Source organism: Macrotis lagotis, chromosome 2 (assembly GCF_037893015.1).
Source record: "Macrotis lagotis isolate mMagLag1 chromosome 2, bilby.v1.9.chrom.fasta, whole genome shotgun sequence".
In the NCBI taxonomy this organism is placed as follows: Eukaryota; Metazoa; Chordata; class Mammalia; order Peramelemorphia; family Peramelidae; genus Macrotis; species Macrotis lagotis.
The window spans coordinates 228,147,618-228,172,352 of record NC_133659.1 but is presented as its reverse complement, the minus strand read 5'-3'; the positions used below and the strand labels follow the sequence as shown (position 1 = coordinate 228,172,352).

The following is a 24,735-nucleotide window of genomic DNA, read 5'->3' as shown; positions in this document are numbered from 1 at the left end:
GGCCTGTTATATTTCATTTTAATTTTTCTCCAGTTTATTTTATCAGCAACACCTTTTGCTTTAAGACTTTTGAATCAGAAGTTGAAGGTAAAGACTAGATGAAAGAGTTGCTGATGAGGAGGTAGAAGAGCCCTAAACACAGACCTACCTATTGAAGAATTTTGCTTAGGGACTTCCTTGATAATTTATTCGCTCAGTCAATACATTTATTGAATGAGCTGTGTGTGCATAGCACTTTCTAGGCTTTGTGGAGGCCATACCAAAAAAAGAAATTACTTATTCTCCAGAAATTTATTAGCTATGGAAAGCTAAATAATTTATATAATAAGAAGAGGAAGGAGTTACTACCTTCATTTTAAGAAAGGGGGAAAATAGGGCGAGGCTAGGTGGTGCAGTGGATAGAGCACTGGCCCTGGAGTCAGGAGTACCTGAGTTCAAATCCGGCCTCAGACACTTAATGATTATCTAGTTGTGCGGCCTTGGGCAAGCCACTTAACCCCATAGCCTTGCAAAAAAAAAAATCCCTAAAAAAAAGGTAGGGGAAGAAGGAATGAGACATTGAAAAATTGAAGTTACATAGTAAAGTCAAAGGGTTAGGAAAAGGTCTTAGGCCTGATCTTAGGTTTTTCATTCCTTCTTTAATCAATTTAAATTCTATTTATAGTATCAAGTCAAACATAGGAACTTTCAAATATTTCATAAGTTAGTTGATATTTCATATAGTTGAGGTATTAAGTTGCTACATTGCCCTCATTACAGATAATCTAAACTCAGAGCTCCCCCAGAAACTTCCAGGAATTTTAGGAACAAAGAAACTCAATATCTGAGCAGGTATTTGAGATGGCAAAGTCCCTGATTGCTAGCAGCCATATGATAAACTGCTGAAGAAGGGACTTTTGTGAAGATGCAGAAAACCCTGAATAATTTTTTGGTCCTTTCTGTCTAGTGATGGCAGTGGTGAGGTGGGATGCTGCTTCAATTAAAGGGAGAGATAGCTTTTGTCTGGCCCTCTCTCCCTTTTTTTCTGGCATCAAGAAACTGAGATTTTCATTAAGGAAGAGTTTCACCCCAACATCATGGTGAATGACTCCATTCAAATGACAAGAAGTACAGGAAAACCTGACTAACTGTGCTTGTATTTGGGACTTTGACTATCTTTTCCACTTTGTTTCCTTTCCTGAGTGAATGAGTGTCTTTACCAAGATGGATGTAAATAGGTGCAGTCACGATTCAAAGTTCCTGAGTAGAAAGAGGGAATCCCTGGAAACTATTCCAGAGTTTTGCAGAGGATAAATAGCAATAAGAGGATTGACTCAAGCTTGGCCCATTTTATAAGGAGACTTGTTGGGGTGAAATGTAAAATGACTAATAATTCCATAAATGTTTTTATGGTTAACTGATTTTAAATACCAACTTGGAGCTAGGAAAAAAAGTAGTTAGCCCTACATATTGCTTGGTTTAATTCTTATTATCAATGTGTCCTTATGAGAATCTTTTTTCTCTGTGTATGGTTGTCTATAAGAAATAAATATTTTTCCCCCTACAAGATTCATATTGTACATAAGGTGCCTTTCTGCTCTTCAAATCAGTGAAAATCCAGGATGCAAGCCTAAGTCTAAACCATAAGTAAATTATATTCCTTGTGCCCCACTTCTCCTTTACTGGGTTTTGGGTCTAATAAGTTGAAGAGTGTGAAGAAAAGGAGACCTAATCCTTGTCATTAGAGACTAGGTTCTCCCAGAACTGAACCTCACTCAAACTGCATACCTGGGTCCACAGCAGTGGTGCTCCTTAGAGAGAGGGAGCAGGTGCAATACTCCTAGTCTCTGTGGGCTAGTAACTATTCCTTAAGACTATACTCTCATTTTTAAAGTATCTTGCAATTATATGCCTTTATAGAAACAGGAAGGATGTGGGTTTTTCAAGGACAAGAGTTAAAAGAAGCTTAGTAAAGTGGTGAGTGGAGGAATCAAAAAAAATGCTCTCAGGTTTCAATTTTTAACTAATTGGTGAGTGTTTCAAGAAAGGCTACGCAGAAGAGCCACAATTTGGAGAATATCTTCAAAAGCTCTATGAGAATCTGAGGATGGGAAGGGTAGAAAAATGGCATCAAGAAGGCAGGAGTGCACAAAGCTCAAGGGAGAGTAAGATTAAAGGAAACCAGAACAATTTTTGCCTCACAACTGGTGTTTCCCCCTTCATCCTTTATGAGATCCTCAAAGAGGAACAGTATTTTAATCCCTCCCTGAAGTTGGGGAATTACCTAAGCTTAAAAGTAGTGCCTCTGAGCCTGATGATGCAGACAGTCAGTATGCCCAAAATGCTGTATATTTAGAAAATGGAGAAAATGATTGGTTTCACGAAATTCTTCTATGCCCAAGCTGGAACTTGAAATAATCAAATGCGGTCATTCACTTCGCAAGTACTGAAGGGCCTACTGTGTGCAATGTGCCCCCGGTGAATAGCCAGGGAGAGGCACCAGAAGTGGGAAACCTCCGCGAAGCAGCATCAGCCGCGCATTAGCTCAAGAGCTGGTGCTGACGCAGACCGGGGCAGGAGCAGGAGGGGAGTGTGCTCGCGCCGCGGCCAAAAACATGGATGTCTCAGCTGGGATGGCTTTGCACTGAGGTTGGTTTGGCCCGCGGGCAGGGTATGCCACCGGGAGGCAGGACCGGGTGGCAAGTGCATGGGGGAAAACAGACGTGGTGGGGTGCCGGGGTGGGGGGCATGCCGCCTTTGGTGTCTGTGCGTGTGTGCATGCCAGCTCGTGCGTGTGTATGTGATGGGGGAGGGGTTCGCGTGTGGGTACTTAGAGGGGGGAGGAGGACGCGCGTGTGCGCGCATGGGGGGTCCCTGCCTGGGGCTGCAGCCCCGGCGTGTACACATCCTGCGCCAGACCTCGGGGTCCTCCTCGCCTCTGAGCTTTGGCTACGGGCACCGGTCGGATCGATTTGCAATGGAGCCGATGTGGAGCCGGGGCCCCCCGCTCCCTGCCTGTCCAATGAGATAACACGGAGTCGCATCACCCAGACGCGGCGGAGGAGTGGGGGGAGAGCTGGTAATGGAGGAAACTGCGTGGATGCTGCCCCGCGCCCCGGAGGCGGGGAGGACGGGGGAGACGGGGGAGAGAGATGGAGAAGACTCCTCCGGACGGCCGAGCCCAGCCGGGTGCGAAGGCCGGGGGAGGGGCGGGCGGGAGAAGGCGTGGCCAAACGCCGAGGAGCCAGTGGTGGAGGGTGGAGGGGCGGAGCTCGAGCGCGACTCGGGATTGGCCAGAGCGCCTCCCTGTATGCAGATCGGTGGGTGTCACGTGACGGGGACCGGGACTACTTCCTGTTTGAGGCCGCAGAGGGGCGGGGAAGGGGGCGCGAGCGCCCCGTCTGGCGGGAGCCGGAGAAAGGAGGAGGGGGCGGTTGTCGGGAGGGAGGAGGAGGACGAGGAGGACGAGGAGGAGGAGGAGGAGGAGGAGGACGAGGAGGAGGAGGAGGAGGACGAGGAGGAGGAGGAGGAGGAGGTGTTCTTGTCAGTTAGAGCAACAAAATGGCCGCGGTGGCAGCTCCGCACCTCAGCGCGAGGGCCCCGGGAGCAGCAGCAGCCGCCGCCGCCGCCCCGCAGCAGTGAAGGCGCCTCATTCATTGCGTCGCCCGCCCCGCGCCGGAGCCGTCTCCTCGCCCGCCGCGCTCCGCCGGACGCCCCCCGGGAGGCCCTCCCGAGCCGTAGGCGGGAGCGGAGCCGGCCCTGGGCTGGGAGCCGGGCTCCGCCGCGGAGCAGCGTCCCCGCCGCCGCCGCCGCCGCCGCCCCGGGGCCGGGGCTCGGGCTCCGGGCGCCCCCGTTGGAGGAGAGCTGGTTGAGGCTGCGCGAGGACCTGGACCTGCCGGGCCCCGCCGCCGCCGCCGCCGCCGCCGCCTCGCTCTCCCCGCCGCCGCCTCCCACCCGCCGCCCGGGCCGGACTCCGCGCAGGCGGGCATCCCCGCCCCTGGCCCCGGCGCTTGGCTCCGGGCAGCGGGGCGAGCCACAGCGCTGCCCGCCGCGGGAGCCCCGGCCGAGCCCCCGGGCGGCCCCTGACAGCTTCACGTCTGCGGCGAAGCCGCGAGCCGCCGCCGCCGGGCCGGGAGCCGAGGTGAGTGCCGCCCGCCCCGGGACGCGCCGCTCCGCGGGGGCCGCCTCGGGGCCCCGGCTCGCCGCAGGATGCTGAGGCCGTCTTTGTTCGGCCGAGCTGAGGTGTCTGGGTGGGAGGGAGCGGCGAGCCGGCCGCCAAGGCTGCGCTGCCACGGGGATGTGGCTCCGCGATTCCATCAGACGCTTGGGGAGGGGAGCTGCGGTCTGTTGTGCTGGCATCGCGGCGCTGCCCGGGCCGTTGGGCCAGCAACAGACGAGCCTTGGGCCATTTGTTTTCAATTATTCACTCGTGTTTGTTTAAAAAGCAGCGCAGGGGGTAGAAACAGGCGTTGGAAGGTTTTCATTATTGTTATTTGGAAACGTGTGTGTGTGTAGATATACATATACGTATATCATGACTGCCTTTATAGGCAGTCGTATGATTTGATCATTTACAAATAGCGTTTCCTTTCCTTTTTTTTGGCAGTATGGATTTGAGGAAATCCTGCTCCTTTTTTTTTTAAAAAAAAAAAAGCAAAATATAGACTCATATCGAATATAAAATTCAGGGCGATCTGCTTTTACCCTCTGGTCGGATATGCATTAAGAAATTTTAAACTCGGATTTTGTTTTCTGATGATGGTGATCTTACCGCTGATATTACATCTCTTAAATCAGGTGAATTTCCTAACGGTGTTGTGGGCAGCGAATGATGTGTATGGGAAAAAAAATGAACCAGGCAACATCTGTACTGTTAACAGATAACGTTCCTTGGAGTGCCTTCATTTTCACTTGTTTAAAGGAACATTTGTTTCCACTTCTGATTTGTAAATAGGATTTTAACTAATTGATCCAAAGCTATTAAACCCGCATATGTGAATGTAGGATTTCCTGTTTTCAAAAACCACTTGCCTGTTAAACTGAAGTTTGGAAATTAACATTGCTTATCCAGTGAATTATTGGCCGTGAGGTGTTTTTCTTTTAATAGGTAGCATCTATATTGTTCTTTGACTGTGACTCTGTATATAATTAGTTGAATTGTTTCGAGTCTTTGACAAAATCCCAACTAAATCTCCATTTGAATGGTCTAGTATTTCCAGACATAAATTGCAACTTCAGAACTCAAAATGGTGTACAATAAATGTCTTTTAAGTTAAGTGCCTTCAAGAAGTGCTTCATCAGTTGTTTAGCAGCTTCTAACAGGCTTATATTGTATTGACTTTTCCTTCAGAATCAGTGTGCTACAAAAAGAATGGATGGCTATTTCTGATGATTATCATACTGATCATTTTTAAGCTTCAGAAAGTAGGGCCTTCCTTAAAGTTATTTCAAATATTTAATTTGGGGTCATTTAAAGTAATGTAAATGCACTGAAAACATGACCTCTTGTTAAGTTTCCTGTTTCTGTCTTACCCAGGTTTATGGGTCTGTGATTATATGTCTCTAGTGACCAATATTACTTGCAAGGTACTTAGTTTGCTGGATAGTTGCAAGTATTGCAAGGACATCCTTTTTTTTTCCCAGACATCAACATAAATAACATTTTTCTTTGAATTGAAGAACTATCTTACCTTTAGATCAAGATAAATTATTTGGCGCAAGAGACAATATGAGTAAAAGTCATTTTAAAAACTAAAGAAACATGCTGAAAAATAAGAATTTAGTTTGTTTTTTTTCAAATTTCAACTTTTATTTTTCAACAGAAAATAACTATGAATTGTTCAGGTTGCATTTAGCTCCCTAAAGAAAATTCTGATTAAACAAAAGTAAGGATTAGAGACCTCTTGTTTCCTTTGATTGGAGTTAATTGTTATTTTTGTAATTATAATCCATTTTTCTTTAGGGAATAATTAGGTAATTTGAAACTTGTCATTGAGCAAATTGAACCAATAAAGTTAGTTTAAAATTAATCCTTTATGTTGCTTCTAGCAAAATTCTATTTTATTTTTTAGATTTAAAGTGCTATCCTTTTTTTTGACTCAGAAAAGTTAATTAAGAACTAAACTATTTTTCAGATTTGATTTTGTTTCCAAATTCCAATTTAAAAATTTTGATACTGATGATTTCCATATTTTCTTAGGTCTGAACTGCAGGTTATTGATTGGTACCCTAATTTTAATGTCAGTGTATGAAATTAAATAAACTTGAGGCTAAAATTATTGACCAATTCTATTCTAAAAACAAGACTTCATTGCAATTTGGACTTTTGAAATTTATTCTCTTTAAGGCGAAACTGGAAGGTATGATATGAAATGTTAACTCCAGTTTTTTTTTTCTTTTTGCAAGTACAAATTTTTGTAGTGGGGCATTTGCAAACAGTTTGTCAAAGGTAATTGGTATGACAGGTTACATTTATCTTTTAGTTATCTTGAACAGTGCCACTATAATTAATTTGGAGGGAAGAGGCCAAAGGAATGTTGTATTTTACAGCTTATTGATTTAATTTTAAAAGAGTCATTTGAGGACTAGATGAAACTTTAAATCAAGCCCCTCCCCCTCCAAACAGCTGGTCTTTCTGAGATAAAATTGTGCTTTTCCAACTGCTGTCATCTGGCCCTTTTCCAAAAACAAACTGGAGGAGGAGGTCAGGGGTGGGGCAGGGCAGCCTTTTTCTTCTGTAGAGGAGGCTCTGAGTTGGAAAGAATTACAAGATATAATCCCTGCAATACAGTACTGGCTGAGAACATGTTGGATTTTATTCAACCTTCTCTCCTTACCCCACCTTACCCCTCAAATTAAGCAGAGAATGTAGCATTTCAAATGTAAGCTCATGGTTACAGAGTCTAAAATTCTGCAAATGATATTAGATTAAATAAAAATAAGTACTTAGTATAAGTCCACTCATTCCCAAAATTTACTGTATATACCTTTAATCCTCAATTTGAAAAAAAAAGTTTATATTGGCATTTTTGATCTTGCTTCCCTCCTCCTATTCTCCATTATTGGAGTGTGTGTGTATATATAGACAATAATCTTATCATGATGAATATCCTTTGTAAAACTTTTATAAGAGGTGGGGTGGCTAGGTGGCACAGTGGATAAAGCACCTGCCCTGGAGTCAGGAGTACCTGGGTTCAAATCTGGTCTCAGACACTTAATGATTACCTAGCCATGTGGCCTTGGGCAACATGGTATATTTTTTGAGGACCCTGGGATCTTATCCCACCTGTCACTTCTCCATGTGATTTTGGGCAAACTCCTTACTTTCTGAGCCCCCAATCCTGGCTAATATGAAAAGAAGGGGATTGGTCTAGAAAACTTCTAAGGTCCCTTCTAGCCTGTGAGAAAAAAAAAGTTCACTTCCAAATAGAAGCATGGCACATATTTTTTAAAAAGTTTTGGACAAAGTAGATGTGAGGCTAAGAGAAGGTTTCCTTGACTATAGTTAAAGAGAAAATCTGTAGTGGGAACTAGGAAAAGTATAGAAAACTAACTTGAATGAATAAAAAGCATTTACTTTGTGCCAGAGCACTGTGCTTTGTAGAAAATCTTGAAGTTAAGACTTAATCTTCAGGCAAGAAATTATTTGGGAGGTGGACTAAGTAGGTATCAGAGGAAAGAACTTTGCAAAATTCCCTTAATCAATGAGCATTTATGAAGGGAATGCTATTTAGAGCTTTGCTAGAGGTTGGATATACAAAAATAAATAAAGAAACAGTTTCAACCCTGCAGTATTTTTCTTTTTTTGTCTAGGCAAATAACATGTACATAGTTTTATACTATATATGAAATAAATGCTAGTTAATTTTTACAGGGAAGTAATAACAACTAGGTGATTCTGAAAAGGCTTCATATAGGAGGCAGTACTTAAACTGAACTTCAAAGGAAAATAGGGATTCTAAAAGATGCCTAAATGAAGGAGTGAAATAAAAACATGAAATTTGCATTTTTTCTTAAAGTAGGAATAGTATGAAATGGAAGTAGGCCAGTATATTAAGTCTGATGGTACCTGTGTTACAGGTCTTTTTTGAAATATTTCAAGTTTTGTACCTTATATTGAAGTCCATTGTGGAAAGACTACATAACCTGGGTTCAAATCCCTCCTTTGTCTTACTTAACTCTATGATTGTGGAATAATAACTTCAGGGCAAGTGCAGATCAACAATGATAGTTCCTTATTTCTTAGCTGGGCTCCATGAATTTTGTTTTTATAAATATTTTGAATACTATGTTAATATAATTGGTTTCCTTTAAAATCTTGGTCTAAATTTTATACTTTTCAAAGTATTATTCTGAGGAAGTCAAAAAGGGGGGACCATGCCACACAAAATAGTTAAAGTCTCTTGTTATTGGAAGTTCCTTATGCCAGTGGAATCACAGGCTCAGTCCAAATCAGAAATCTTAGGGTCTTAATTATCATCAGAGTATGAGAAACTCAAACATTTTGAGTGATTGATGTTTAGGTAGTCTAAATTTTATCCTATCCACTGATATTTATGGTGTTTGGATTTTGGTTGTATAATTAAGGTTTCACAAATAATTTTATATATTTTGAATCTATAGTAGATAATTAGAAATAAAACCCATAAACTTGAGACTTTAAAAAGTATATATTTTTGCTATAAGCAGAGTTGGTTTTACAAAATTAGGCTTTACAAAAAATGAGGGGATAAGGGGAATACTTTATAAAGAATTTCTCAATAGAATTTAAATTTCTAGCTCCCCTAGTGAAGTTAGAATTTAATTTACCTTCAAAAAATTCAGTTTACGCCCAAGTTTTCAAGAATGTCTGTTGTGTAAACTATACGAGTATAGTAATTTGAAAGTTTTTGAAATAATTATGTTACACAATTTAGAGATTAGTCAATTTGGTATCAAAACAATGAGGAACACAATTTGCATATTTGAAATAATTGTCCAAGCTTTCTGTTTAAAATTATATATTTAAACTGTTTTCTTCTGTGAAGATTGCAATTTTATAAGCTTTAAATTGTGATTAAGTGCTTGCATCTGAAATATATTTTTGGAGCATTCCTGTATGCTGTTTTTGGAGTTGAACTCAATGACTATTAGTTACAAATGAAGAATCTATTGCAAGGATGAAGAGATGTTTATTAAGAATTCATTCCTTTTTGGTAGCCCTCAAAAGACTACAGAGCAGTGTGCAGAGCTAGACAATCTGGGCATCCAGCCATAAAACATTACTGCTGTACCACAGATAGCTGTTCACACTCTCCTGAGCCCTCCATGGTTGTAAACCACAACAGAAGGAATAAGCTTAGAAAGCAGCTTTCACTGTTGTTTTGAACTCAGTATCCTAGGCTCTCTGAGTGATAGCTACATTATAGGGACTTTTTTTTTAAAAGATTATAGTAATGACGAAGAAAAGACAAATATATTTTTACTAAATGTATACTTTATATTGTATTTAAAGTTGTTCACTTATAGAGGTGAATGATAACTGTGGGAAGATAGTGTTTTTTACAATCCCTTTTCACTCTTTTCTTTCTCCTTGTTTCCCTCATCAGGCATTTGAAAGTCACAAAGTTCCCTTCTGTATGATGGTTGTGTTTTCCTCTTTAAAGCAGAAACTTAGGGTAGTTAACGCACTATATATTTGTCCTGGGAGATTACTTGCCATTTGGGTACCAGTCTCTAGACAGAGAACTCAGAAAAAGACTGATTACAAATTCCCTATACTTTAGAAAAATGTGAAAATGAAACTGAATACATCATCTTGACAATGTACTGCTATCGATTATGGCACCCTGATGAACATAAAGTTATTATACCACTCTTGATTCACATCTCTTTAAAATGAAAACCACCAAACATTTTCATTTAGTTCATTGTGTAAGTTAAAGATTTGCAGGCATTAATGTCTTCATTAGTTTTGTAGTGCCATCCCTCTGAAAACATAATTTTAGTTAATCTTTGGTAATTGTACCTTTTTTATAGGATTTTAAACAAAATTTTAGTATTGCCACATTTATCTAGATTATTCAAACACTTTCTCTGTCTTTTTCTACTTAAATTTGAAGTAATGTACTTCTTTGACTTATTTTTTGTTTGTAGAGTTTTTTTTTTTTCTGATAAGGAAATCAGTGCCTTTGCTTGTTTTCTTTGAACTCATCCCCATTAAAGTCTCCTATTCCTAGTTTTTTCTTTTCTTATCCAGTGGTTCTTTTTTTTCTTCCTACAGATCTTCCTCACAAAAGTCTTCATTTTGCCCTAACAACCACTTTAACTCTCTTCTTATCTTGGCTCCCCTTCAAGAATTGGGGGGGGGGAGGTGTTCCACACATTGTACTCTTTTTTTTTTTTCTATCCTCTCACTTATTTCTCAACCTCTTCTAGTCTGAAATCTGTCATCATGCCCCTTCCAAGGTCAGCAGTGAATCTCATCAATAAGTCCAATGACCTTTTGTCAGTTTTTTTCTTTGCGTCTTATGACACTGTCTTCTCCTTTTGAATCTATCCTCCATGAAGTACTTGCACTACTTTCTTAAAACTCTCTTTTGGGTTGTCTGATTAAACCTCCTTAGTCTCCTTTGCAAGTCCATCATTCTTTTTCTCTTCTTTGTTTGTGGGCATATTTTACCACTCTATCCTTTTCCTCTCCCTTTAAGAGCCATTTTATAATAGATTAAAAAATCAAAAACTGTAAGTATATTCTCCAAAGAAAAACAGACTCTCAATAAACATAAAAAAATGGCTCCTTTAAAAAATCTTGGTGATTTCATGGATTCAGTAATCATCTTTTCTATTCAGATGATTCCTAAAGCTACATTTCCAAACCTTACCTTTCTCCATTCCTTTTTTTTATTATTTTATTTATTTAAGGCAGTGGGGTTAAGTGACTTGCCCAAAGTCACACAGCTAGGTAATTATTAAGTGTCTGAAGCTGGATTTGAACTCAGGCCCTCCTGATGCCTGGGCTGGTGCTCTATCCATTGTGCTACCAAGTTGCCCCCCCCCATTCTTGAACTGCTTACTAGACAGTTCTACTTGAATGTTCAGTAGGCATCTTAATTCAACATAGTCACAAATATCTTTCCCCTAAATTCACCCCTCCTAATAGCTCTATTTCTTTTGAAGGAATATTCTTTTTTAAAAAAAAATTAACACCTCCAATTTCATGTAAAAACAATTTTAAATTTGTGATTTTTAAATTTTTAGTTCAGATTCTCTCCCCTCTTCCCCACATTGAGAAAGCAAGCAATTTTATATATGTTCAATCATGCAAAACACATTTCCATGTTAGTTGTATCGTGAAAGAAAATAGACCCTCAAAAAAACAAGAAAAATTATACCTTGATTTGCATTCAGACATCAACAGTTCTTTCTCTGGAGATGGATAATATTTTCATCATGTCTTTCAGAATTGCCTTAAATCATTGTCTTGTTGAGAGTAACTAAGTCAGCTGACCATAATACAGTATCTTCTGCTTCTTCTCATTTCATTTTGCTTCATTCCTTGTAAGTCTTTCCAGGTTTTTCTGAGAAAACTTCCTTATTTCTTAAAGCACAATAGTGTAATCACATAAAATCATATAAAACAACTCATTCAACCATTCTCCAATTTATGAACATACCCTCAATTTCAAATTCTTTGCCTCCACTGAAAGGACTGCCATATATATATTTTTGTGCATGGAAGTTCTCGTTCTTGTTCTTTTTTTTTTTTTTTTTTTTTTGTCTTTTAAAGATTCAGATCTAGTAGTGGTATTTCTTGGTCAAAAGTATAGAATGGTTTCATAACCCTTTGGGCATAGTATCAAATTGTTGAGGGATTATCCTTGACGTCCTATGTAGCATCAGCTCAGGCCATCTTGACTGCAAGCCATGCTTCTTAATCTTGCTCATCAGAACTTCAGCATCCTTTTGTCTAAGTCCTTGCAGATATGAATTATTCTGATCTGGAACTCCTACAGTGGGACTGTGATGGTCTTGACTGATAACAGAGTGCACATTAAAGTATAGTTGTGCCTGTTTTATGATACCCCATGATAACCCATTCAACAATTACAATTTTCCTTTTGTCACTTTGCCAATTTATTGAGTATGAGATAGGCATTCAAAATTGTTTTTTAGTTGTCCTTCCCTTATTATTTAGAGGATTTAGAGGATTTTTTCACATGAATATTGAGAACTTGCTTTTCTCCTTTTGAGAACTTCCTGTTTATATCCTCTGGCTATCTATTGGGTAATGATTCATGTTTACACATGTGTGTGTGTGTGTGTATATACATATATATATATATATATATGTGTGTGTGTATGTGTATATATATAGTAAAATGCATATATATTTGTGTGTCTGTGTATATATATAGTATATGTGTGTGTGTGTGTGTGTGTGTGTGTATATATATATATATATACACACACACATATATATATGTAATCAAGTCTCTCTTTATCCTGTATATCAGGCCTTTATTGGAGAAACTTGTGATAAATAACTTTTCTCTGTTAACTCGTTCCTTGAACTTAACTGCCTTGATTGTTTGTCCAGAATTATTTCAGTTTTGTGTAATCAAAATTGTTCATTTTATCTTCTATGATCTCAGTTCTTTGTTTTGTCAGAAACACTTATCCTTTTCCATAGTGCATAGGATATTTCTTTTCCAACTAGTCCACTTTTTTATGAGACTATAACCATTTATATCTAGATTAGGTATCAGTTTGGAGCTTATGGTATTACACATTCTTGTGATATACTGTTCTAAAACTCATTTCTGCAAGATTGCTTTCCATTTTTTCTTCAGCATTTTTTGTTGAGTATGAATATTTTATTTCCACCCGTTTTTGGCATTTTTGAGTTTATCAAACACTTTTCTACTGTTATCTTTGGTTTGCTCCTAATTTGTCTCATTGATCAACATTAAGCAGTTTTTATCTCAACTTAAAATTGTTTGCTAAGTACTGCTAAGTCCCCTTCCTTTACACTTTTTAAAATTTATTACTCCTGAAATTCTTGATTTTTTTGTTCCTTCATATGTATTTTGTTATTTTTTCCTAATTTGTAAAGTAATTATTTGGTAATTTGGTACGGGACTGATTTTAAGTAATATTGACATTTTATTGGTATGGCCCAGCCATGAGAAAATAAATATTTTAGACCTTTCTTTGTTTCTCTAAAAAGAATTTTATATACGTTGTAGTCTTCTAATTTCTCTCATTTTATACATTCTGTAGTTATTTGGGATGAAATTTCTCGTCTTGTCAAAGTTATTACTTCATTTTATTTTAAATTTTAGGGATCTCTTAAAGTAGTAGATCAGTCATCTTCAAAAAGTGATCATTATTTTCCTCTTTTCCCTTCAATTTATTTTCCTTGTATTATTGCTATAGTGTTTTGTTTCTAAAACTATATCAAATTGTAACAGTGATACGAAAACAAGTAATCCTTGTAAGGATCTCTTTTTCATTTCTCCATTATATATAATACTGGTTCTTTGTTTTTTAAGATGATTTTTTCCATATTGAGTAAGTCCTTTTAGTCCTAGGTTGATTAAAGTTTGAATTTTGTGTTTTTTTTTTTTTTAAACAGAAATGAGTGTTGGATTTTATCAGAAGCTTTTCCTGCATCTATTGATATAATCATACCATTTTCATTGTTTTTGTTTTATTAATTTGGTCTATTTTGTCTGTAATTTTCCTATATTGACCCAACCTTGAATTCCTGTGAATTCATTGTGATTATTATTTAGAACCTTTTTTTAAATGTTGTTTCATCCTCTGTATATTTTTTATTAAATATTTGGGGTTGTTATTCATTAAGGGATATATATCTACAGTTTTCTTCCTTTGATTTGTCTCTCCCCGGGTTAGAACTACCAAGAACATTTTTGTATCTTACAAAGAGTTTGATACTAACACCATTTTTTCCTATTTTTAAGATAGTTTATATAACAACATTGGAGTTCATTGTTCCTTAGGGTTTTTGTTTGTGAGCTCATTTTAACACATTCAGTTTCTTTTTCTGAGAGTACTTCAGAATAGTTATACTCCAATTTATAATTATATGGTTTCATTGTTGTATTAAAGTTCACTAAATAATGTAGACAATATCGGTTACTTTCAAATTATTGTACTCTAGTAATAAAAATTTGCATGCCTGGAATGCACTCATCTTTCATAATCAGTATTTTAAAGATTCAGTTCAGGTGCCAACCCTTCTATGAAGCTTTACCTGATTACTTCTTGTCTTCCTTATATTATGAGGTGAAATTAAATTTCATCAACCTCTATCTGAAATGTTTTTCTTAAGTTAGTTGAAAGTATTATTTTGGGATGTCCACAGGTTTCAAAACCAAAATGCCAATTGGTTGCTTGATGCAAAAATGCTTAAGAACCTCTAATCTAGAACATGAAGATAAATCTCTACCATTTTTTCAGTGATATTTGAAATCATGGGGTATACAAGTTTAGTACTTTGTAAATATTTAGAAGTCTTTCAGAGATTTTTTACTTGATAGCAAAATTTTTTAAAAAATATATCCCATTGGATAAAGGCTTGTTTTTCCTATTGCAATAAAAATGTTTGAATTATCACATAAAAACAATATGTTGATAAAATGAAATACCTTCCTTTCTTAGTAAATATTATTGGAAGACTCAAAAATCATTACTAAAGATGAGCAGTGTGGGGCGATTTGCTATATACAGTTGTATGAGAGTGATGTTTTTCCTTCATTCTCAAAGAATACTATGACAAGCACATGAATTGGATTTGAGTGAGGGGGTACTGTGCTAGGTCACCAGCCTCCCCTTCTCCTCTAGAACCATGTGGGACAAGTGGCCAGATATGAATTAGAACGACTGGAGATGACCCTAGATATGAGACAATCAGGGCTAGGTGATTTGCCCACAGTCACACAGCTACTAAGTGTCAAGTGTCTGAGACTGGATTCGTTCTCCCTTCCGTCCTGCTGACTCCAAAGCCAGTGCTCTATTCACTATGCCACCTCTTTGTTCTATATCCTCATAAAGCATTTGCTAGATTATCTGTATAATGAAGTACAAGAAAAATTACTTTTTTGGAACCACTTAAAGCAGAGAAGCTACCTCCTCGATACTGAATAACTTCTGTAATAAGAATAATGTATTATGGAAAACTTCTATCATCAGTAAAAAGTATGATATTTTTATATCCCTAAAATACTTTGGAGCACAATTTTCTAACCTGTTAAAAATAATCTTTCTACTTAAGAACTTCAGAGAATTTTGAAGCCATTTGTTAAAAATATTAAAAATGAAATATTTTCTAATTATTGCACAAGAACCTCTCATTGACATTAAAAGAAAATGTAAGGGGCAGCTAGGTGGCACAGTGGATAAAGCACCGGCCCTGGAGTCAGGAGTACCTGGGTTCAAATCCAGTCTCAGACACTTAATAATTACCTAGCTGTGTGGCCTTGGGCAAGCCACTTAACTCCATTTGCCTTGCAAAAAACCTTTAAAAAATGTACTAGCTGAATTTCAAGAAAAAAAGGTTTTAGGGGTAACTAGGTAGCACAGTAGATAGAGTACCTGCCCTGGAGTCAGGGGGACCTTCAAATCCAGTCTCAGACATACAATAATTCCCTAGCTATGTGAACTTGGGCAAGTCACTTTCCCCCCATCTTGCAAAAAATTAAAAAAAGGAAAAAGCTTTTATACTGGAGAATGAGATTTAAAAACTGAGTATCATGATATACTAAGCACAGCCAACACTACACATCTTCCATTTGTATCTACATTTCTTGAAGTATTTTTTTTTTAAAAAAACAAAGATGAAACTGAACTTATGACACATGCCTTCCTACTATTGTATAGCATAGTGTTTAAAACCTATAGTTGGGGCAGCTAGGTGGCACAGTGGATAGAGCACCGACCCTGGAGTCAGGAGTACCTGAGTTCAAATGCGGCCTCAGACACTTAATAATTACCTAGCTGTGTGGCCTTGGGCAAGCCACTTAACCCCATTGCCTTGCAAAAACCTTAAAAAAAAACAGACCTAGAGTTTAAAAAATAATAAAACACTTTCAGTTGAAGTGCTTTCTTTAAAAATATTTATATTTTAGTGAGATCAAAAAACTTTTGTTTCTAGTTTTCTCATCCTTTTTATTTTTGTTTTCTGATATATATATATAGTTATTAGTTCACTTGTACATGTGCATAACTTATGAATAAACCTACATATGTTAAAGATGCATATTAATTTTTTTTTACTAATAGGATTGTCTAATCACACATGTCTGGAGATTGTTGTCGGGGAAAGAGCAATGGAAAACTTACATGTTCATTGATATTTTGGGAGCCTCTGCATTTTGAGTATATTCCTGTGCCAGATTTATAGGATACATAGATAAGAATCATTCATATGTCATGGGCAGGCTGGGTGATTTGCTTTGATGAAAAAAAGAACTCAGATATAAACATAGTTCTTTCAAAATGGGTTATATATCTTCTTCTCCAGTTCCATAGTAGAATAAATTCTTTGAGGGCAGGGGTTGTCATTTTTATTTTTGCATTTCCAGTACCTTACACATATCTTAAAATTTTTTTTATGTTCACACTTTTAACAATTGGCTAATAGGCTCCTCTTTGTTATTTTACAATTTTTCTAACCATCCTCTATGAAAAGAATGAAATATAAAAAAAAATTGAAAACATGACTCTGTTTAGAGATGGAAAATGATTCTGTGAAAACAGAATAGTTACAATGTAATATATAAGCAGACACACAGGTAGGAAAGAGTGTATACATATATATATATATATATATATTTAAGTTAAGAGGAAATAATTACACAGGGAATCGTGAAAGAAACAAGAAATGTTTCTTTGAAGAAAGTAATGGATATAAGTTGCTGAAAGAAATTAGGGAGAGCATGCCAATTGGACTAGAAAAAATAAAGATTGGCAGAAATACTGGATTGAAGAGTAATAAATGGCAAGATTAGAATTGAATGGGAAAACAATTTATATTGGATCTTGAAGAGTAGGTTATAGAGTTTAGTTTTATTTTCTTAGATTCATTGGGGAATTACTCTATTAAAAATGGTGTTTGAAGATTGAATCTGTTACTTAGTCATGCTACTGAGGCCCATAGTTTCAGGTCTTATTCTTTCTAGAGGTGAATCTTGGGTATTTTTGTCTTAGGAATAGTATCAGTCTTCTCAGTTTTAACATGCTCATTATGGGGAACCTGAGTTGTTTAGTACAATCATATTATATATATAGAGAGAGAAGTGCATAATAGATATCACAGTGATAAAAACATTGAACAATGATGCAATTGGCAAATCACTGAACTTGGAGATACAAGATCTGAATTTAAATCTTAGCACTTCTCCTGTGGCACTGAGCAAGTCACTTGATCTTTTCTAAACCCAGTTTCTTCATCTTTAAAATTAGAAATTTGGACTATGTGACCTTTAAAGCCCTTTCCAGCTGGAGATACTATGAAAAATGGTGTTGTCCCTTCCTTCAAGAAGTTTATAGTTGCTTAATAAATGTCTATTAAATTATTTAATTAAATCCCAGGGACTGAGATATATATAAAATAGCTATGACATAACTTAGAAAATGATTAAATATATAGAAGGAGGACTGAAAAGTTGTCATTTGATTTGAGAATTCAGGAAATCAGACATTAACTGATTTTCCAAATCAAGTTACCCCAGTGCTATTGCACTATTTATGCCAGCCCATTCATGCATGTCCTGCTCCTTAGCCATTAAATACTTTTAATGACTGAATGGGTGATGTTTGTTCTTCATTCTCAAAGAAGACCATGACATCAGGAAGGTGATGCCATGACAAGCATATAAATTGGATTGAGTGAGGGGGTGCTCACTAAGTCACCAGCTTCTTTTCTTCTCCAGAGCCAACTGGGTTCAGTGGCCAGATATGAATCAGGACAACTGAAGATGACCCTAGATTTAAGGCAATTAGGATTAAGTGACTTGCCCAAGATCACACAATTAGTTCATGTCAAGTCTCTGAAGTCGGATTTGAACTTTCCTCCTCCTAATTCCAAGGCCAGTGCTCTATCCACTGCACCACCTGGTTGCCTGTGATGGAATGAGTGTTTCCTCAGCAAATTGTGACCTGAAAAGACCTCACTTTTAAAAGGCCAAGGTCACCTATTGCATCCATCTCCAGTCATTCTGATCTTTATCTATTCACTGGACCCAGATGACTCTGGAGGAAAAAGTGAAGCTGGTAATTTTGCACATGATTCCTTCACTCAAATTAAATTCACTTGCATGTCATGGCATTTCCTCTCTTATGGTCATGGTCTTCTTCAAGAACAAAGGACAAAACATCATCAACCAAAGAAAAAATTTGAGTACTCTCTAATATAGGATATTTACAAATAATATACATTTACTACAATTTTATGTACATTATATGCATAATAGAATAAAATTGAAGGATGAAATAAGGATAAACTAAAATATAATTATTAATTTGCACAAAAATCTTTTTGCTCTCAATAAGCAAAGTGAATATGAATGTCTTCATTATTTTTGAGAGCACTATTTTTGAGTGATTATTTCTGGAAAATCTTGCTTTAAAATTTTAATAATTGATTCTAGTTCATCTTATTTTGATATCTGGTTTCGAGATTGTCGGTGGAAATATTAAGGATTTGCAGACTGTAATTCTTAATACCCATGAAAAAGTTCTTAAAAGTCTTAAGGGTGATGGTAGTGAAAACGTTTCCATCTTATTAATATTCAGTTTTCCTCTCTATCCCTGAAGAAACTTGCATCTTTAAAAAAATGTCCTTGGTTTCCCTGGTTGTTAATTTTCTGCCTCCAACCAGCCATGGCACCACTTTTCTTTCTCCTTACTTTTGTGTATATTTTGAATTTATTTAAATGCATGCTTGTTCCCCTCCCCCCAGAAGAATATTAGCTTTTTTTAGAAAATAAATGATTTTGCTTTTATTTTGGTATCCCCAGTGTCTATATTAGGTGCTTAATAAGTAAATAAATGATTATTAAAACAATTGAAGTATTTATCTTTTTGTAGACTTTTATTATATACCTTCGCTTATATGTTGGAACATAAGTTACTGTGCATTTTAAGGAGATGTACACACACACATATTCATATATCCATCCTTATTGTAAATGACATCTATGTGAGATTGCATACTTAAACATTCTAGTCATTTTTATATCATACATGACCTGTACTCCAGCCATCCTTCCAAATCTTCCTTTCACCAGAATCCTGGAATCTTTCCTTGGGATTTTGCTCTGATGAGTAAACTTTCACTTTATCTTTCCTGACACCAATCCACCACATCATTTCTCAGTCATTTCCAAACCCTGCTACTATATACCTATAGCTCCTTTCCCTAATCCAGGTCTATTGCTTCCCCCCTTTTAAAATATAAACTTATTAAGGGCAAGAATTATCTTGTTTGTATTTGTATTTCCAGTGATTAATTCAGTGCTTGAAGCCCAATAATCACTTAATAAATGATTTATCATTCTTTCACTCATATAACCAAAACCTTAGTTTCATCTGAATTCTCTATAGTTAAACTTCCTGAAATTTATACCTTTCCATCCACCAGTGTTAATTATTATTTTACCACCATTCTCTAATCGTTAAACACATACTCCTTCAAGCTCCACTAGAAAGAAAACAGCTTCCACCTGTTTCCACCAGAAACAGGAACCTGCTAGGTCTTAAGGAGAGTGCCTCCTAATGACTGACTAGAATGAGAACAGGGCCAGTGGTATGAAGTGTCATGGTGCAGTCTATTTATTCTCAGAAGTAGCCTGGTCAGCTCCCAGCATCACACACAGAAATAATTCATCTCATTCTATTTTTGCAAGACAGTGGGGTTAAGTGACTTGCCCAAGGTCACATAGCTAAGTATTAAGTGTCTGAGTACGGATTTGAACTCAAGTCCTCAGGACTCCAGGGCTGGTGTGCTCTCTCCACTGCACCACCTAGCTGACCCTTATCTTTTTTTTAAGTTTTTGGGGTTTTTTTGCAAGGCAATGGGTTTAAGTGGCTTGCCCAAGGCCACACAGCTAGGTAATTATTAAGTGTCTGAGGCTGGACTTGAACTCAGGTACTCCTGACTCCAGGGCTGGTGCTCTATCTGCTTCACCACCTAGCTCCCCTGCCCCTTATCTTTAAAGGAAAAAAAAACTTATTGTTTTAGTATTTTCTCTGAGTTATTGAACCTAACTTTTTAAGCACATAAAATTCATTACAGTAAGTAGAATGAAGAGAGAAAAAGGCGAGAGAGGGGAGTAGAAGAGATTTTAGTGACCAAAGAGTACTGGTACCAGGGAAAAAATAGGTTAGTATGAATTCTCAAGGTTTTCTAGGATTCTGCTTCTCCTAGGTCATATAAGCTGAGTAAAGATCTCAATGTCATGTCAGCTAATATATTTAATATCAATAAAGTTAAAATTTTCTTATTTTTACATAAAAAATATTATTTTTACTATATTCCTTATGTATTGTATCTCTGAATACACCTCAGTTTGGAGACTCCTGCTTTATAGAACTCTCTATTGTCACAAGTAAGCATAGTTTAAGAGAACAGATCATCATACTGATAACATCTGAAAGGTGTATTTTTCATTACATACATTTTAAACTTGTGTAGCTAAATGTCTCTCTTTGCCTTTTTCCCTATGTGCTTCCCTCCCTATCTTAACTCTCTTCTTCTCTATATGCCTCCCTGCCTCTATGTCCCCCAACCTGACTCCCTCCCTGTCCCTATGTGTCCAAATCTGAACTCATTATTTTCCCCCAAAATCATCTTCTAAACTTCGCTATTACTTTTGAAAGTACCACTATCCTCCTTGTCACCCAGACTCAAAGCCTAAGTGTCAACACTTCACTGTCTCACTTCCAAAATTCAATCTGTTGCCAAGACTTTTAGACAAATATGCTGATTTGTTTTACTGGACAAAACAATTTATGTTGAATGGGAGGCTTTCTGTTTGGGTGATAGCTATGCAAATAAAAAACATTAATAATAAAGAATTTGTATTTTAGTCTTGTAGGTAATGTGTAGCCATTGAAGGCTTTTAGCAGGGGAAAGACATGGTAATAAGACCTACACATTAGAAAGATGACTTTTGGCAGCATTGTGAAGGCTGAATTAGATTGGAGACAGGGAAACTGTAAACTGTTAAAACAGTATAAGCAACAAAAGCAACAAAAATCCAACTAACTGAGGCAGTTTAGCTTGAGAAAGGACTTCAGTGCCTGGTATCTTCAGAATCTTCCTAAGACAATTTAAATGGAAGCAATTCAGTTTCCTGAGATGGTGCTGGTAGACTAAACAGGTTTCACAGGCATAGAACAAAGAGGACAAAGAGCACAACAGCTCTGTAGATGTTCAGTTTGGTAGTCAGTCTAATACTTCTTTCTCATTCTCTTCTCTTTCTTTTGGAGCTTTCCAAATATGAGCTAGCTCTGGCAAACCCTCTGTCAATCTCGTTGTCAATGTATACCTCCCTGGAAAGGATGCTGCCAGGGAAAGTGAACCTGACCACAGTACTCAAAACTTCTCTATTTTCTGTAACTGATGGTTTCACATTTGGATGGTGTGGTGCTGGCTGATGGAGCACCCATGTTTTCTTGGAATTGTTAGGCCAAAATTAGCACAGGCAGCAGAGAATCGGTCCATACTTTACTGCATCTCAGCTTCAGAGGTTGCATTGAGTGCACAATCATCTGCAAACAGATCATTCCCGAACCACCTCCCTTCAGTTTTGACTTGGAGCCTTTTCAAGTTGAAGAGTTTATCATCAGTGCAGTAGCTGACCTTGATCCTGTGTTCATCCCCAATGAAAGCATTTGATAACATAACTGAAAACATCATGTTAAAAATATAGGAGCAAGGACACAACTTTGTATCACTCCATTGATGACTGGGAAATCTTGAGAACATTGTCCACTATCCAGAACATGGGCTTGCATGCTGACATGAAATGGTCATACAACACTTCTCTGGACAACCAAATTTTGACATACTTTTCCATAAACCCTCATGATTGATGGTATCAAAGGCCTTGGTCAGATCTACAAACATACTATACAGTCCTCTGTTTTGCTCCTGGCATTTTTTTCTGGAGTTGATGTGCTCCAAAAACCATACCAACTGTTCCTCCACCCTTTCTGTAGCCACACTGGCTCTCATGGAGGTGACCATCTTCCATTTGAAGGATCAGTCTATTGAGAAGGACTCTGGCAAGAATCCTACTAGCATTGACTAAAAGAGAAATATCCCTGTGATTGTCACAGAACAATCTATTCCCTTTATAAAGATGGTTTACTGGGGTCAGGCTACTGTACATGCTACATCTTCTTGGAGCCACAGGTGAGAATTAGGTGGCTAAGGTGGACATCAAAGATGGAAAGCAGCCCTCACACCAAAGGTACTAATCTTCCTTGAACATACCCTACATCCTTACCCAAAATCACAGGTAGTAAATGACAGATCAATAAAAGAACTGTGGTGTCAATTTTTTTTTTAGGTTTTTTCTTTTTTTTTTGCAAGGCAAACGGGGTTAAGTGGCTTGCCCAAGGCCACACAGCTAGGTAATTATTAAGTGTCTGAGACCGGATTTGAACCCAGGTACTCCTGACTCCAGGGCCGGTGCTTTATCCACTACGCCACCTAGCCACCCCCATGGTGTCAATTTGAGGGCCCAATTGAAGTTGGGTAGCATAAATTTTAGTGGACTATATCAGCACTCTTTTCTGAGTATTTCTTACAATACTTGTCATAGGATTAGGAGTGGAAAAGAATTCTTACCCCAGCATGTTAACACAGGATGAGAAATCTTGAATGGATGCAATTTTTACCATTAGAAATATAAATATAAAAGTTCCTCTGAATGTTTAGGGAAAAAATCTATTTGTTTATAGTTTAAGAATGGAATTCTAGGGCAGCTAGGTGGCGTAGTGGATAAAGCACCGGCCCTGGAGGCAGGAGTACCAGGGTTCAAATCCGGTCTCAGACACTTAATAATTACCTAGCTGTGTGGCCTTGGGCAAGCCACTTAACCCCGTTTGCCTTACAAAAACCTTTAAAAAAAAAAGGAATGGAATTCTTTTATATTGTAATGATTATTGTTTGTTGTGAAGTAGAGGCATTATAGAAAAGTCCTCTTTTTTAATAATAGTTGTGATGTCTCTTTTCCCAACTATGTTGTTCTTTTTGCCAAACTGCCACCAAAGAAAATCTGCTTCTGTTAAGCTACAATATATTTAGTGGGATAAAGGTGAGGATTGGGGGGGAAGGATCTTTTTCTCTTTGCTTGGAGGCAATAGAAAGTAGTTTTCTGTTGGGAATGAGGAAGGAAATGAGGTGGCCACCTGGCCAAAAATCCTTGAACACATGGTAAGTTGTTTGCTATTTAGAAATGGCTTGTACTCATTTCTTTAGTAATATAATAGAAAATTTTTCTATTAGTTGTAGAGCATCATTTTGGATTAAAAAGGTTTTTGCTGTGGATCACTTATGAGCCTAACATTTCCATGGGATTTAAGATCACATAAATGAAGTAAGTTATTCCTAGACTCAAAATCATGTTATTTGACTCTAGATGTAATGTTTTGAATCACATAATTGGAACACAATCCATTCTTTTTAAAAATTGTTTTATTTTATTTTTATATCAACAGAATTTTTCCTAATATCCCTCTTCTAGTTTTTTAATGCTATTTTTCTTAGAGTTAAGTCCACATATTTATCAGGAATTTATTATGAAATAAGGTATAAGATATTGTTTCAAGCCTAATTTTTGCCATATTGCTTACTAGTTTTCTCAGTAGTTTTTCTTAAATAGGAAGTTCTTTCCTTAAGTAATTTATATTTTCAGAACTGTCAAACACTGATTTTCTTTTATCTGTTTTATTCCATTTATATATTTCTTTTTAAATCAATAATGTGATCTTGATAACTATTTCTTTTAATATTGCTTGAGTTCCAGAAGTGCTTTTCCTCTTTTACCTGTCTTTTTCTCCATTATTTCCCTTGATATCCTGAATATTTTGTTTCTACTGAATAACTTTTATTATTACTTCATTGAGTTCTATAAAATATCTTTTTGATAGTTTAGTAAGGTATTAAAACTATAAATTAACTTTGGTGGTATTGTTATTTTATGATATTGGTATGGCTATCATGAGTGCTAAAGATTCCTCTATTTAAATTGTTCTGTGTTTCTTTAAGGAATTTATAATTGAATTTATGCAAGTATTTTGTGTGCTTTGGTAAATTGATCTTCAAATTTTTTTATTCATTCTATAATTATATTGGAAAGGATTTCCCTTTCTATTATTGTCTCTTGGATTTTGTTTTCAATATTTTAAAATACTACTGAATATTGAGGTTTGTTTAGTAGCCCACAACTTTGCTGAAGCTATTAATTTTTCTAGTTAGTATTTTGTTGATGTCCTAGGATTTTCTAGGTAAATTATCAAATAGGGATTATTTCAACTGTTCTTTACCTGTTTCTGTGTTTTAATTTCTTTTTCTTGCATCATGCTAATGCTAGCATTTCTAGAATTATATCAAATAGGAAGAGTGAACATCTTTGCTTTTTTTTTACTAGATTTATTGAGAAAGTTTATACAGTTTCTCTACAATCCATTCTTTTATTGATGACTATATATTCACAGAGAGCAGAATTAAATATAATATAA

At 37.2% G+C, this 24,735-nt stretch overlaps 1 protein-coding gene across 12 annotated transcripts in view; it reads left to right on the top strand.

Moving 5' to 3' along the window:
* The first annotated feature begins 2,171 nt into the window (after positions 1 to 2,171).
* TNRC6C (trinucleotide repeat containing adaptor 6C) overlaps positions 2,172 to 24,735 on the top strand; it is a 233,329-nt gene continuing 210,765 nt past the window's right edge. For 4 of the 12 annotated variants that reach the window (XM_074225070.1, XM_074225069.1, XM_074225062.1 and 1 more), the window contains exon 1: positions 2,173 to 2,628. In XM_074225070.1, coding sequence (XP_074081171.1) covers positions 2,599 to 2,628 — 30 coding nt within the window. In that variant the 5' untranslated portion in view covers positions 2,173 to 2,598. Of the gene's footprint in view, positions 2,629 to 4,023; positions 4,121 to 23,051; positions 23,592 to 24,735 lie in introns of those variants that run through there. The other 8 variants (XM_074225073.1, XM_074225071.1, XM_074225072.1 and 5 more) reach the window with 6 other exon arrangements.